The sequence below is a fragment of the Rhamphochromis longiceps genome, linkage group LG9 (genome assembly GCF_057381845.1).
Source record: "Rhamphochromis longiceps isolate RC_006_pf linkage group LG9, R_longiceps_female_GT1.1, whole genome shotgun sequence".
Lineage (NCBI taxonomy): Eukaryota > Metazoa > Chordata > Actinopteri > Cichliformes > Cichlidae > Rhamphochromis > Rhamphochromis longiceps.
The window spans coordinates 10,430,992-10,443,904 of record NC_140565.1 but is presented as its reverse complement, the minus strand read 5'-3'; the positions used below and the strand labels follow the sequence as shown (position 1 = coordinate 10,443,904).

Below are 12,913 nucleotides of genomic sequence, written 5' to 3'. Positions count from 1 at the left end.
GAATTTTTGCAGGTGAATTTTTTTCAGGTGAATTTTTTTCAGGTGAATTTTTGCAGGTGAATATTTTTGCAGGGAAATTTGGAGGATAAAAATTCAGTGTCATAAATTCAATGTCTAAAAATACTTGAATTCTGATGATACTATATTTCTTCCATAGATATCCGTGCTCTCTGTTTATTAATAAAAGCCAAACTTCATTAATGGTAAGTGACAGAGATCTGATGAGTTCTTGCTGGTTTGTATCCACAGGAGGATACAAGCAGCTGCTTCTGTTTGCAGTCACCGTGCACCAGTGTTGTGTTTAATTGTGTCAGTGTTCATTTTTAAACACGTTTTTCAAATCAAATGTTTATGTATACATCAAGATTAATGTTCCAAACAAATGACACTGTACAGCAAATACATACATAGACATGTGCAGCAAAAGGAATCCGAGAAGATGTTTAACTTCTAAATGTTTAAATTGTTTGTTTTATATCCAAAGTCTGTCAGTTTGTCATTCCCTGTTATTGCTGCTGACTAATCACTCAAAGTGACACAACATGACCGTGGGTCTGATTTTTCTGGTAAACTTGTTTAGCAGCCCACTGGAGACGGATACCCTGTTCTTTGAACTTTAATACTGGACAGAAAATCGTCTCCTTCCAGAAACAAAGGGTAGCATTAGAACTTGTGTGAACAGCAAAACAATGTAGAAGATTTCCTTTTGTGTCTGTGTTGTGTCTAGGGCTGCCACGATTTGTCGACTAGTCACGATTACGTCGACTATCAAAATCGTCGACGACTGATTTAATAGTCGACGCGTCGTTTGAAGCTTTGTAAGATCCCAAAAGACGCAGGAATAAGTAGCAGGATTTAAGAGTGTAATAACGGACTGAAACAGAAGATGGCAGCACTGCATGTACAAGGATGCCAGCTGCCGTTAAACCCCGAAGAAGAAGAAGAAGAAGAAGAAGAAGCAGCAGCTGTGTCCCAGAATTCATAGCGCGGCCCAGCTCAGTTTCCAACAATGGCGGCAGCTAGTTAGTTTTAATATTACTCTTATTATTCTTTCTGGGTCACAAAATAAACGTTTAACATATTTTCAGCCGAGAATGTAGCTGTGTAAACCTCAAATATCGGCTCAGTTTATCAGGACACCACATATTTTCAAAAGCGCTCTGACGTTTTCAGAGTCGTCTGTTACCCACTAGCTCGATAGCTAGCCGGGGGCTAGGTCACTAGCACGGTGAGAACACCGGACTCCAGGCAAATTGTTTTCAAACCCACCGCCGTCTTTCGCTACTCAGGTTAAATATATATGAGTCACTTAGATAAATTAAAAATGTTGTTGTTTGGCTTTTTTTTTTTTTTAGTATTTTATTTGTTCCTGAGTAAATCGGTTTGTCTGAGATTAAAGTTATAGTTTTTACACAGCTGAATAAACGTCAAGCAGACAGCTGATTATCAGAAGTGTGAGATGCTGGAGAATATACTCCGTTGTCCTGTTATATTTTAGATAGCAAGGAGTTTATTAAACTTCACCGAAACAATCTGCAAATTTCATTAAAATTGAATAAACTATCATCTTGTCTTTATTTTTAGTTAGCACCTTAAAAGCTTAAAGCTATAAGCTAATGATAGTTATATAAGAGCATATGCTGCATGGTGCAATAAGCTGTAGTTTTACGTCCAGTGGATGATGATCTGATTAGTCGACTAATCGCATAAATAATCGGTGACTAGTCGACTATCAAAATAATCGTTTGTGGCAGCCCTAGTTGTGTCACATCATTTTGGCTCAAGAGTTTACTTTATTGCTATGTTTGTTTTTTGCTATTTTATTACTACATTTGTATTGTGCAGCACTTCGGTCTGCCAGGTGTGTTTTTAAAGTGCTATATAAATGATGATGACGATGATGCTTACGGAACAGCTGAAAGACTTTAAAACAAACCTGTTACTTTAATGATATTTCTGTGGTACTACAGAGTCCAAAAGAAGTATCGCAGTAATAATTCATCCAAATTGTAACTTTTAAATGTCATTATCAGCCCAAAGGTTCACAACCAGTTCATCCCTGATAGAATGTAAATATATACAAATCTATAAATTGTATTATGTATATAACTGTGAAACAAACGTAATGGACCATTAATGTATCATAATAGTACATTTCTGAATTTGGGGTATAATTCCAGGTGGGATGAGTGTCTGTACAGCTCCTCCTGTTGATGTAAAAAAAGAAAAAAGTAAATGCCAGTTTTTTTTAGGTTTTCATGTTGATGTTGTAACACAGTAAAGAATTACTCTTACAGAAATAAATGTCATTTTTTCAACTTGCAGTTAAATTCATGTAACTTAATGCTGATGCTGTTGACGACTGGGGCTCACACGTCTTTTACTTTGTCTCCAGGACCGACTCACCATGGTTGACCCACAGGAAAATAGCCCGCAGGACATTCCTGACTATGACGGCATAGAGGATGAAGCTTTCCCCCCACTCCCACCACCACACTCCCCAGGCCGGGGAGGCCAGGAGGAAGGAGACCCTTTTGCAGATGGTAGATGCTGCTGTGCTCTTACAGGATTACTATGAGGTCTTTAAGATGTGATGATTCAGAACTTTGTATTTTAAATTCATGGTTTAATGAAGAATCATAGAAAAATAAGATTCAGGAAAAAAGGCTAATGTGGGAGAAATACAACCTCTCATAGTCCTTCCACAAAGCTTTTTGGAACAGCTTGATAATAATGAATTTGTTAGTTCAGCCTAGAATTAACAAATGCATGAACTGGTTTTTCAGCATCTCTCTGAGACTGGATGTTTCTAACAATAACAACACACATGTTTTTGTTTGCGTGAGCAAATGAAACCTATCAGATACTGTTCAAACCAGCACATTTCTTCTGTAACCTCCAGTCTATAATTTGTCTGGATTTAAAGATAAGCTTGAAGTTTGCCACGCTGCCAACAGAATGAGTTAGAAACACATCCTGTTGTCATGTGTTTTCAATGCAGGAGATGAAGGTGAGGTATCACAGCTGGCTGATGTCCCTACTGCTAAAAGGAGAGGCGTGAAGAGACCCCAACCCAAGCTGGACTCCCACAGGTAGCAAAGACATTTATATCACGACAGAGGGTTGAAATGCATTAAAATGCGCATTTAAATAGGAATTTGATGTCATCTTGTGTGAGCTGGGACACAAGGAGGCCAAAATCATTGATTGACGTGTGCAGACTGTCAGTGTTGCAGCCAGGTTGAACACGAGTCTGTGACTGCACTGGTTTTTATCACCGTTTCACTAATAATCGTGCACAGAGGCTCAGAGACACACTGACACACAGAGTTGTTGCAAATGTTTGAAAACGTAAGTTTGTGGAAAGAACTTTGCACAAAAAAAGTGATGTGATATTATCTGAGTGGCGACACCTGTCGTTTCGCAGAGTACTGCAGCGTCTTCTTACGCTTTAGCGGCGGGTACAAATGACTGCATCTGTGTGATGATGGTGCAGCTTCACTCTGCCAGTCATTTAAAGAAGAAAGACTCTAATACCATTGTTGTTTTCATCATTTGGATGGGCAAAATTCCCAGACTGAAAATTGTCAGAGCGTTGGAGACATCCCTGGATGTGTGTGAGAAAGATGTTTCCAGTCTCTGTACACCTATAGTGTGAACCTGGTTAGTATTGCCAACCATAAGTCAGGCTCGTTCCCAGTAGTCTCCCAGTGGGTGTTCCAGTGGCACTCCTCTGTTACTGTTCTGTTCACAATGTTCCTGGACAGAACTAAGTTATACTAAATCAAAGGATGTTAAATAAGCTTTTAAGTAAGAACGTCGATTATACTTAGGATAAAACTTGCAAGCTGTATTAAAGAAAAACATAGATTTTCATTTGATAAAATATTCAAATTAATTGCAACTTTGCTATAAATATATATATATATATAGCAATTTTTTATTTTTTATTTTTAGATGGAGAAATTTGACTATTTCTCATTATACTGCCTTATGTACAAACAGGTAGGAAAAGAAAGGTTGTGGGCACCCTGAAAACCAAACACCCTACCCCCCCCAACAAGCTACTGCCTTCTGAACATGGTACATCTGAAGGCACTGACATTTCCATTCAGAGGGTCTGTCTGTGTTGGCCCTGTGACAGGCTGGCGACCTGGCTGCTGGGATGGGCTTCAGTGGAACATAAACAAGCGGACACGCGATGGTTTTACCGTCGTTGTTGCTAACGACAACGCATAAAAACAGGCGCTTGTCCGTCCGTAGTGTGGTTATATATAAGAGAAAGAGAGAACTTTACTACAGTGACATCAGAACCATGAAGAAATATTGCCGTAAACAGTTTATTTTGCGACACCACGAAACAAACGATAGCGTAAAATGAAATAGACGTTTTTGTATATATCGTTGTATCGAACAGCCCTACGGTGGATTCACACCTGCAGGTGCACATAGGAAATACTTGCCATATTCCACAGGACTTAATTATCAGCACTGCTTGAAATTGTGTTCAGGTGCTGGTGACGAAGAGGTACAACGTGAACTGGAAACATTTGGGGATCCTGATCTGTTCAGCAGAGAGAGTTTTATTAATGCTCCCCAAGGGCAGATTGCCGAAGCCCTCGCTCCCCCACCTACTCCCTCTCTGACCGAAGAGCAGCAGAAACGTATTGAGCTGAACAGACAGCGGGCCCTGGAAAAGAGGCGCGCACGCCAGCAGCAAATTGGTAAGAATGGCAAAAATGTATCATACAGCTGGGACACAATATAACAGAAATAATTAATGATTCTGCTACAAAACATCCAGCGAAGGTTCATAAGGATCATCTAGCTTCATTGGTGTATTAACTTTATATGAAAATACAAAAAGCAAAACATTGAATGTACAGTATATTGCCAAAAGTGTTTGCTCATCTGCCCCCACACTCATATGAACTCGAGTGACATCCCATTCACGACGTCCGCCTGTGCAGCTATATCAGCTTCAACTCTTCTGGGAGTGTTTATGGGAGTTTATGACCATTTGTAAGGTCAGACACTGATGTTGAAGGCCTGGCTCCAAGTCTCTGCTCTCATTCATCCCAGTGGTGTTCTGGTCAGGACTCCCATGCCAGAGTTCATGTCTTTGTGGACCTTGCTTTGTGCACTGGTGCCCAGTCATGCTGGAACAGGAAGAAGCCATCCCCAAACTGTTCCCTTAAAGTCGGGAGCCAAAATGTCTTTGCATGCTGAAGCATTAAGAGTTCCTTTCACTGGAACGAAGAGACTGAGCCCAACTTCTGAAAAACAACCCCGCACCGAAATCCCCCTGCCACCAAACCTGGAGCTCTGTTGTCCTGGCAACTGCTAAGTTGACTTGTCTATCGGCTTTCCAGATTGAGAACTGTGATCCGTCGCTCCATAGACTGCATCTCTCCTGTTCTAGAGTCCAGTGGCGGCGTGCTTTACACCGCTGTGTCCCATTGCTTTGCGTTGCACTCTGTGATGTAAGGCTTGGACTACAGCTGCTCGGCCATGGAAATGGATTCCACGAAGCTCTCTGTGCACTGTTCTTTAGCTAATCTGGAGACCACGTGAAGTTTGGAGCGATGGACTCCACAGAAAATTAGCAACCTCTGTGCGCCTCAGTATCCACTGACCCCCACTCTGGGATTTTACGTGATCCACCACTTGATGGCTGAGTTGCTGTCGTTCCCAAACACTTCCACTTAGTAGCAGCAGTCTGCATGCCTAGGTGCTTGATTCTATACAGCTGTGGAAGTTACTGGATCACCTGAATTCAATGATTTGGATGATGGGTGGTGAGTGAATACTCCTTACAATATAGTGAAGTGGATCTAGTGTATATATCCACCAGAAACCCTGAAGGTCGAGTGACGAGTTCCCGTATTGCACAGTTCGTCCAAACCACCAGAGATTCCTCACATTAGTGTGGAGTTTGGTAATAAGAGGCAAAGCATGTAGAAAACATTGATTTCTTTACTGCCTGTCTGATGTCAGCTTCAATTAGGCGTAGTATTTTTGTTTTTGCCTTACACTTGTGATCCAAACTGTTTTTACTTCCTCTTTAGTTAAAGCGGAGCCAGCTGTCTGCGATCTATTGTCTACAAATCTTTAACAGTGACATTAAATCGTTCTTCAGGGTCCTCATTTACCGCAGAAATGATGTAATGTGATTTAAATGAGACCCATAGAAAAGAAAATGACCTGTTGATCGGTCTCTATTATGAGCCTTCACCCATAAAAATGTGTTTACAGTTTATAACACTAGATGGTGATATGAGACCGTTTCCATTGTATTACCCGAGCATGATTTACTCATCGACTTTAAACTTTCACATTTTAGTCATTAGTCCTCCTTAAGAGGAGCCAATCCACCCCCCCCCCCTTTTTTTTTTCTGTCCAGTATAGAAACTAAACAGCTGACATCGTTCGGGTAGTGTAGCTTCCAGAGATCTGAAGTTAACGTGAACTCTGGAGGGCAGTCAAAAGCTTAATTTTTTATAATGCAACATACTATTATTTACATACATATTATTTTAATAAGCAGTTTCAGGGTTCGTGCTGTTTTAATGAGTGTTCGATGGAAAACGACACTGAAGGAATTTGTACTCTTGAGTCACATGACAGTAAATAATTTCGAGTATGTGTACATAACACAGGCTAATGTTTAAAACTATGATTATTATTTTGCTAGCTATCAAACTTGCTGGAGAAATGATTGAAATGCACTGAGTGTGATAGAGTACGGCAGTGCTAGCACAGCAGTTAGTTATGGCATGGTGATTTATGCAGTGTGCTTTAAACTTGGCTAACATTACTTAGCAGTAGCAGTAATATTAGTGACTTCACTCAAGTGAAAGCTTTAATCGTTAGTCCGACACTTAACTAGCCAACTTAAGCCTTAAAGAAAAACTGGTAAAAAGAGGGACTGATGCATGTGGGCACAAAGAAGCCATTTCTTGTGCTGCTGAAGTTCCCTGGCTTTCATTCAAAATGTGTTTATCGTGAGCACCGACACATTAAACCATTTAAAAATTATAAATGGCTTTAAGCTCACATTGATGCCTGTGGGGCTCTATCAGCCACGGAGACGACAGACACATTTTAGTGTTTTAATGAATGAATGTTTCATACTTTAAGGCTGCCTGTTTATTTAAGGGAGATGAACAATACATTATTATTTGACATAATTCTATGACAGGTGATGGACTGAATAAATAGATTTTAGGTCGATGTTTGTGCGTTTTTAAAGTCTTATATGTTGAATTGAACTGAGTGTGTCATCTGTTCAAAGCCTCCCGTCAGTGCTGTTCTCCATGCCTGTCTTACTGTACATGGTGTTATTAGCACAAACACTTTAAAGCTGATCATTTAGGACTGTAACAATAATCCAGAGAGCAATGTAGTCAAACATCTCACAGTTAGTTTTATTGGGAATGAACTTTGACCTGTTAGGCCCCCAGGGCTTTTCTGAGCTTCCTGCTCGAAAATGAAGAGGCCAAAATAAATGGAGTATTTCTCTGCAATTACAAACTCTGTGTAAACAGTCTTGGTATCAAAATAAAGCTAACGCTTGTGAGCTGTCATCAGAGGGGTAAATATTACTGCAGATGTTACTATGTCAAAGTTACTGGGACTCAAACATAGAAAAAAATGATTATTTCCCTCACCTAATTTTTAAAAGTATTTTATAGCTTATATGCTATAAAATATACTTTGGGTCACATTTAACTCCAGAAAATCATAAATCAAAATATGGATGTTACCTGTCCACAGATTCATGGTGATGTAACTGCTCTTTTAACTGTTTGGTGTTTGTAGAAATGGTTTACAGCTGAGATTCAGAGGCTTCTGTGGACACTCATGTCTGCACTTATATTTCTGACCTCGTGTTATAACCGATTAAATGTGATCTCCTCTCTTTTCCCCCATTTTTGGTGGTGTGGGTGCTTAACTAGTTAAAGTACCAAACATCTGTCTCCTGTTGTTGTGTCACGTAGGAAAGAAGCATCAATATCTGATGAGCAGACTTGTTCATTTGTGCAGATTTCTTCTTTTGTGTGGTTGTTTTTTCCAAGTGGAGATGAGCATCTCTAACAAGTTGATTTGTTCACATTTGCACATCTGCATTTTTGAGAGAAATGAGTTTTTTGAGTTTGTGCACTATATGCATATAAGACAACCATTTCCTTTTTCAGTATTTTTGTGTGGTGCATTTTTCTCTGTTTTAACAAAAGAGGAACAAAGAACATTTAAGTCAACCTAAGACAATTTGTTTTAATTTTTACATGGTCTTACTGAGGTGATGCAAAGTGGAACATGCAAACTGTTTTTTTGGTAATGTGCTGGAAAAGCTTGATAATGGACCTTGAAAGTGCTTAAAGTGCTTAAATTTGACCCTGAACAATGAGTTTGAACCCTGCAGTTTACAGTTTCATTTTTCATTATCTCAGCTTTGCCTGTCTTTTATAAATCGTAGTAGACTGAGTGTGTCTGTGTTGACTGAAACCATCACTGTTTCTAATTCTCAACCCTTTCAGGCCCTTCAGCCTCTCAGACTGCTGACATGTTAGGAGACAAACCTCCAGCTGCATCCTCACCAAATGTCATCAAAGGTTCTACTGATGGAGATGAAACTGTAGAAGATCCTGACCTCGAGCCTTCCAACAACACCTCCACGCAACAAACCAGCCCGCTTCCCCCCAAAGACTCTGAGCCCGCTGAGGCTGAGACCGGCCTCAGCCCTGAGCAACAGCTCAGCAACGACTGTGTAGAGGGGGATTAAAGTTCACGTGCAGCAGTTTCTGCTGAAAAGCTTTGGCAGTGAGCAGATTTAAAGGTTTCCCAATGTTCGTGCCTGCTCATTCGAGTAATGTTGTGCATTTCTGGTGGTTTATATCTTGAGCACATGTTCCTACTGTGACGTCAGCTTTGGGTTAGCAAAGACATTTATAATCAATGGAAATAAATGTTTTTCTTATTTTTAAAAGTCCAAATCCTAAACGTATTTACCATGTGTTGGTATCTGTTACAGAAAAATATTTGAACTGATCCACAGTTCCTGCTCTGATGCATCTTCTTTCTCCAGTTTCACTATTGGCAGAATTTTGGTTGCAAACATGTTTCTATAAAAGGCCTCTGTGTGTGTGTAGTATGTGAGCTGTCAACTGACCATCACCCTCTTCCAAGCATTAAGTGCTCGTTCAATTATGAACAGTTCTTTCTTAAGCTACTGCAGGGACATGAAACGCAACACGATGAAGTGGCTCCATCTGCGCTAATGAAAACACCATTTTTAATTACAGGCCACTGCACACATATTGAAATAGTTATGTACAGTTCATATTTCTGTTGGTAGTTCTAGAAAACAATCTTAAAATCCACAAACCAAAAAACGCTTCTGATTATTTACCAGTTCAAACAATAAAAATGTCCTTGGTGTTGGTGTCTTCTATACAGGCTCTTGATATACAAACTATAAGATAAATACATCCTAGTTTTATACATCACTTCCAACACAACCAACCTCAGGTGTGTTCATTACTCTACGGGTTTATTTTAAAGTCTGCTAATGAGTGACATGAAGTTTTATCAGTCCGGTGACCTGTCCAGGGCGTATCCTGCCTCTCACCCTATGACAGCTGGGACAGATTCCAGGACGTGCAGAAGAAAATGGACGAGTGGACGTTTTATCATCTCCAGAACAATACTCGTGCTGGGTTTTGTATGAAGTGGTCACAGGTAGTACAATATGTGTGAACTCACCAAAAATGGTTCTATAACACAAGACATTTAATTTACACAAGACATTGATCCCACCAGTGAGATATTGAGATCACTGGTGCTGAGAGAAAAGCCTTTTGTTACCAGACTTCTTTAACCTGCTGCAGTTGACTAGTTTCCTGCAGGATTGAACCACATTTGCAGTGAGTACTAGGTCTTGTCAAAGTAACTGCTGACACTTCACTGGCATTAACACGTTCCCTATCCTCCTTACAACTAAGTTTAACTTGATGTGATTTTAAAAACTAACTTTTACAAAACGTATCCACTGATTCGGTTTGACTCTGGTTTCTAAAAAGATGGCGGGACATGTTTTTACTTAATATTGTGTTTGCTTTCCTGTGACTTCACACACTCGTGTGGTTTGTCCACACACAATCTGGAGCTACAAGAATGACCTGGATGACTCAGCACGAGTGATCTTCAATGATCACCGTTCTGTTAGCGCACAGCGTGCAGTTCTCACAAGTGTCTGCTTGGAGGTAAAGCTGGGCTACAGCGTTTCTATGCTGTTGTTGCCGGGAGGCGTGAAGCCCTTTCCAGATCCATCAGAGCCAACTCTCTGATTTCTTCCAGAATAGAGTACAGACTGGGAGTTTTGCTCTGACGAAACTCTCTTTCCTCTTTGGAGAGTTTGGGGCGCCGGGCTGTCTTCTCCTGAGCCAGCGCCTCTTCATTCTGACGCACCACCTCTTTGACCAGCTGACTGCGGCCCTGAGGGCTGGGCTGCTGGGACTTGGCACTGTGGTGAGGCTTGTTGCTGATGACCTCGAGGTTTAGACGGTCAGCGTGGCAAGTTGAAGAGTGGACAGAAATACGAACCTGAAGAGAGCAGAGAACGTAAGTCACAGTATTCCTCAGTTCGATCACTACACAGTAATGGCACCTACTGAAAATAGTCTAATGGAATGCTATGCAAAGACAGGCCCACTTAAGGTTTGTGACGTAATATATAACAGCAGTCCTCTCAGCACTGTGCGCAGCGTCACAGCTAAGTAGACAGTGGTGTAGAGTGGAGAAGTTTCCGACTGTGCCACAATTTTGTTCATAAATAGGATAAATTGGATACGTATGTTACACACACGTATCCAATGTAACAAACGTTCATCCATCCGTACACGAACTTTCTTTACTGTGCTTTCTAACATTCACACGACGTGGAGACTGGAGCAGAGGGGGAGAAAAACATTCATTAACACTGTGACCTCGGTCAAGTGTCACAGTGAGGTTGTTGTTTTGTTGATTTGTTTGTTGAATATCATCATCATCTCTTTGTTTGATATGATCATAGCTTGACAGCAGTCAATGCTGTGGTGGACAACTTGTGTTTGGGCTAATGTTTCTTTCTATCTTGTTTTGGCCACATGTGTCATCCATCATCATCCATCAGTAAGCTATGTTGTTAGCATTGCCTTTGCCCTTTGACATTTATGACCCCAGGATAAGTCCATGAAAGAAAGAAAAGATGTTGATAACAGTGGAAGCAGCAGTACTCTGTCACTTTTTCATGTCTTAAAGCCAAAGATGTGAGAATAACACACCGTTACTTCAGTTTATTTTTGTTAGCTAACCTTAGGGTAATGTTTCCTGCTCTTTTTGCTTAAATCACATGCACTTATTCCTCACAATCATCGTGTGTAACATGCCTGAACTTAATATAACTTGACGCCAGTGATGGGCAGCAACGCATAATTAGATTACTTTTTTCAAGTAACGAGTAAAGTAAGGGATTACTGTTGCAAAAAAGGTAATTAGATTACTGTTACTGTCCCGTAAACACGCTGCTCTACTGTGTTACTAAACCGTGAGTTTGTTTGCAAGAGTGTCTCATGACAATGACATAAGTGCATGCGACGTTTGTGGTAACAAACGTGTGCAGAGCAACAATGGATCATTTATCGAGTGCGAGAGAGAGAGTGCGACCGTGCAGCGTTTAAAGGCGTTTATGTGAAAACAATTACCGCCCACTGTCATTTTTTATCTCCCTTTACAAAAAGGTTTGTGTAGAAACGCCACAAACTGGAAGCATTACATTTCTTGTCTTGGAGGAGAGCCTCCCCCCCCCCCCCCCCCACACACTTATGTTTTTGTTTTCATATAATATTTAAAAACAATAAACTGAATAACTTTAAATGATTTATTTTCAGGAATCATTTTCGTCTCATTCATCTTACTGACGTTTTGTTACCTTGAGATTAGCTAACAAAGCAGCAACCACACAACACTTTATCACAACAAGATCATAAAACGTCTCTTAATGTTGGACCACAAAAGATCCAGTAGTCGTATGAACCTGTGATTCATATACACTCATGCATATATATTTGGAATCGTCGCCTTTAGGCGCTGCATTGCTGGAAACCTTCTAAAATGATTGATTAGCGTTTTCTGTGACTTACGGTGATGTGGTCAAACAGTTTGAAGGTGGAGGTGCCACAGCTGGAGGTGGTGGTAATGCGGTCCGGGTATTTTCGCACAGTGCCACCCTGCCAATCACAGCTGCCGTCCTGTCCCGCTACCACCACCAGGCCCTCTTTGTTCTTCAGATACACAGGCCCCCTCACACCATACCTGTGAACAACATGGCTGTGGTCAGAGGCAGCCTTACTTACTCAGTGATATTACTCAACCTGCTTTGCGCCCTGTGATTTTAATCATTACATGGATTCTACAGCCTTCTCAAAATGACCACAGGTTACATTTTAATAAACTGTTAATATTGCATATCCCTGTAACACCACAAGCATGGAGAACACTGATGTTATTAAATTACACTTTCCTTGCAATAAACAAGCAGCAACCTCCAGAGGTTAGCTAAGCTAACGTAGAAGTGCCACAAACACAAGGCTGGCTCCAAAGCACCGTCCCTCCCCACAGACTCAACTTCAGCAATGCAATTAACTTATTTAAAGCCTGGTAGAGAAAAGATTCGGGGTTTTAGCCGATTTTCCCTGCTCACAATAAATGTTTAAGGAATTAGTTTAGTAAATTTATACAATTTAAAACTCATTTTGAGGTTTTTTAAGAGAAAATAAAACTAGCGTGTATACTGTTAAATATACATTGATTAGCGTGCAATTACATCTTCCAACAAATTCATTCATTGTCATAAACTTTGAATTCGTCTATT

The 12,913-nt window shown here is 40.5% G+C and overlaps 2 protein-coding genes across 2 annotated transcripts in view; one reads left to right on the top strand and one right to left on the bottom strand.

Moving 5' to 3' along the window:
• Window positions 1-161: 161 nt before the first annotated feature.
• LOC146661687 (TIMELESS-interacting protein-like) lies at window positions 162-3,917 on the top strand. The gene is made up of 3 exons (XM_085418240.1): window positions 162-203; window positions 2,396-2,543; window positions 3,002-3,917. Exons 1-3 carry the CDS (start codon window positions 201-203, stop codon window positions 3,094-3,096), a joined length of 246 nt encoding a protein of 81 aa, XP_085274366.1. The 5' UTR covers window positions 162-200; the 3' UTR covers window positions 3,097-3,917.
• Window positions 3,918-9,267: 5,350 nt separating this feature from the next.
• LOC146661684 (DIS3-like exonuclease 1) overlaps window positions 9,268-12,913 on the bottom strand; it is a 39,811-nt gene continuing 36,165 nt past the window's right edge. Inside the window, exons 20-21 of the mRNA XM_085418241.1 lie at window positions 12,183-12,354; window positions 9,268-10,605 (exon numbers count right to left, since the gene is read on the bottom strand). Of these exons, the coding sequence (XP_085274367.1) occupies window positions 10,288-10,605; window positions 12,183-12,354 (490 nt within the window). The 3' untranslated portion in view covers window positions 9,268-10,287. The remainder of the gene's footprint in view (window positions 10,606-12,182; window positions 12,355-12,913) is intronic.

Excerpts from the sequence above, each read along its gene's own strand:
- LOC146661687 (XM_085418240.1), top strand. Across the intron at positions 2,544-3,001 it reads AGGAGACCCTTTTGCAGATG|GAGATGAAGGTGAGGTATCA; the intron begins GTAGATGCTGCT and ends TTTTCAATGCAG.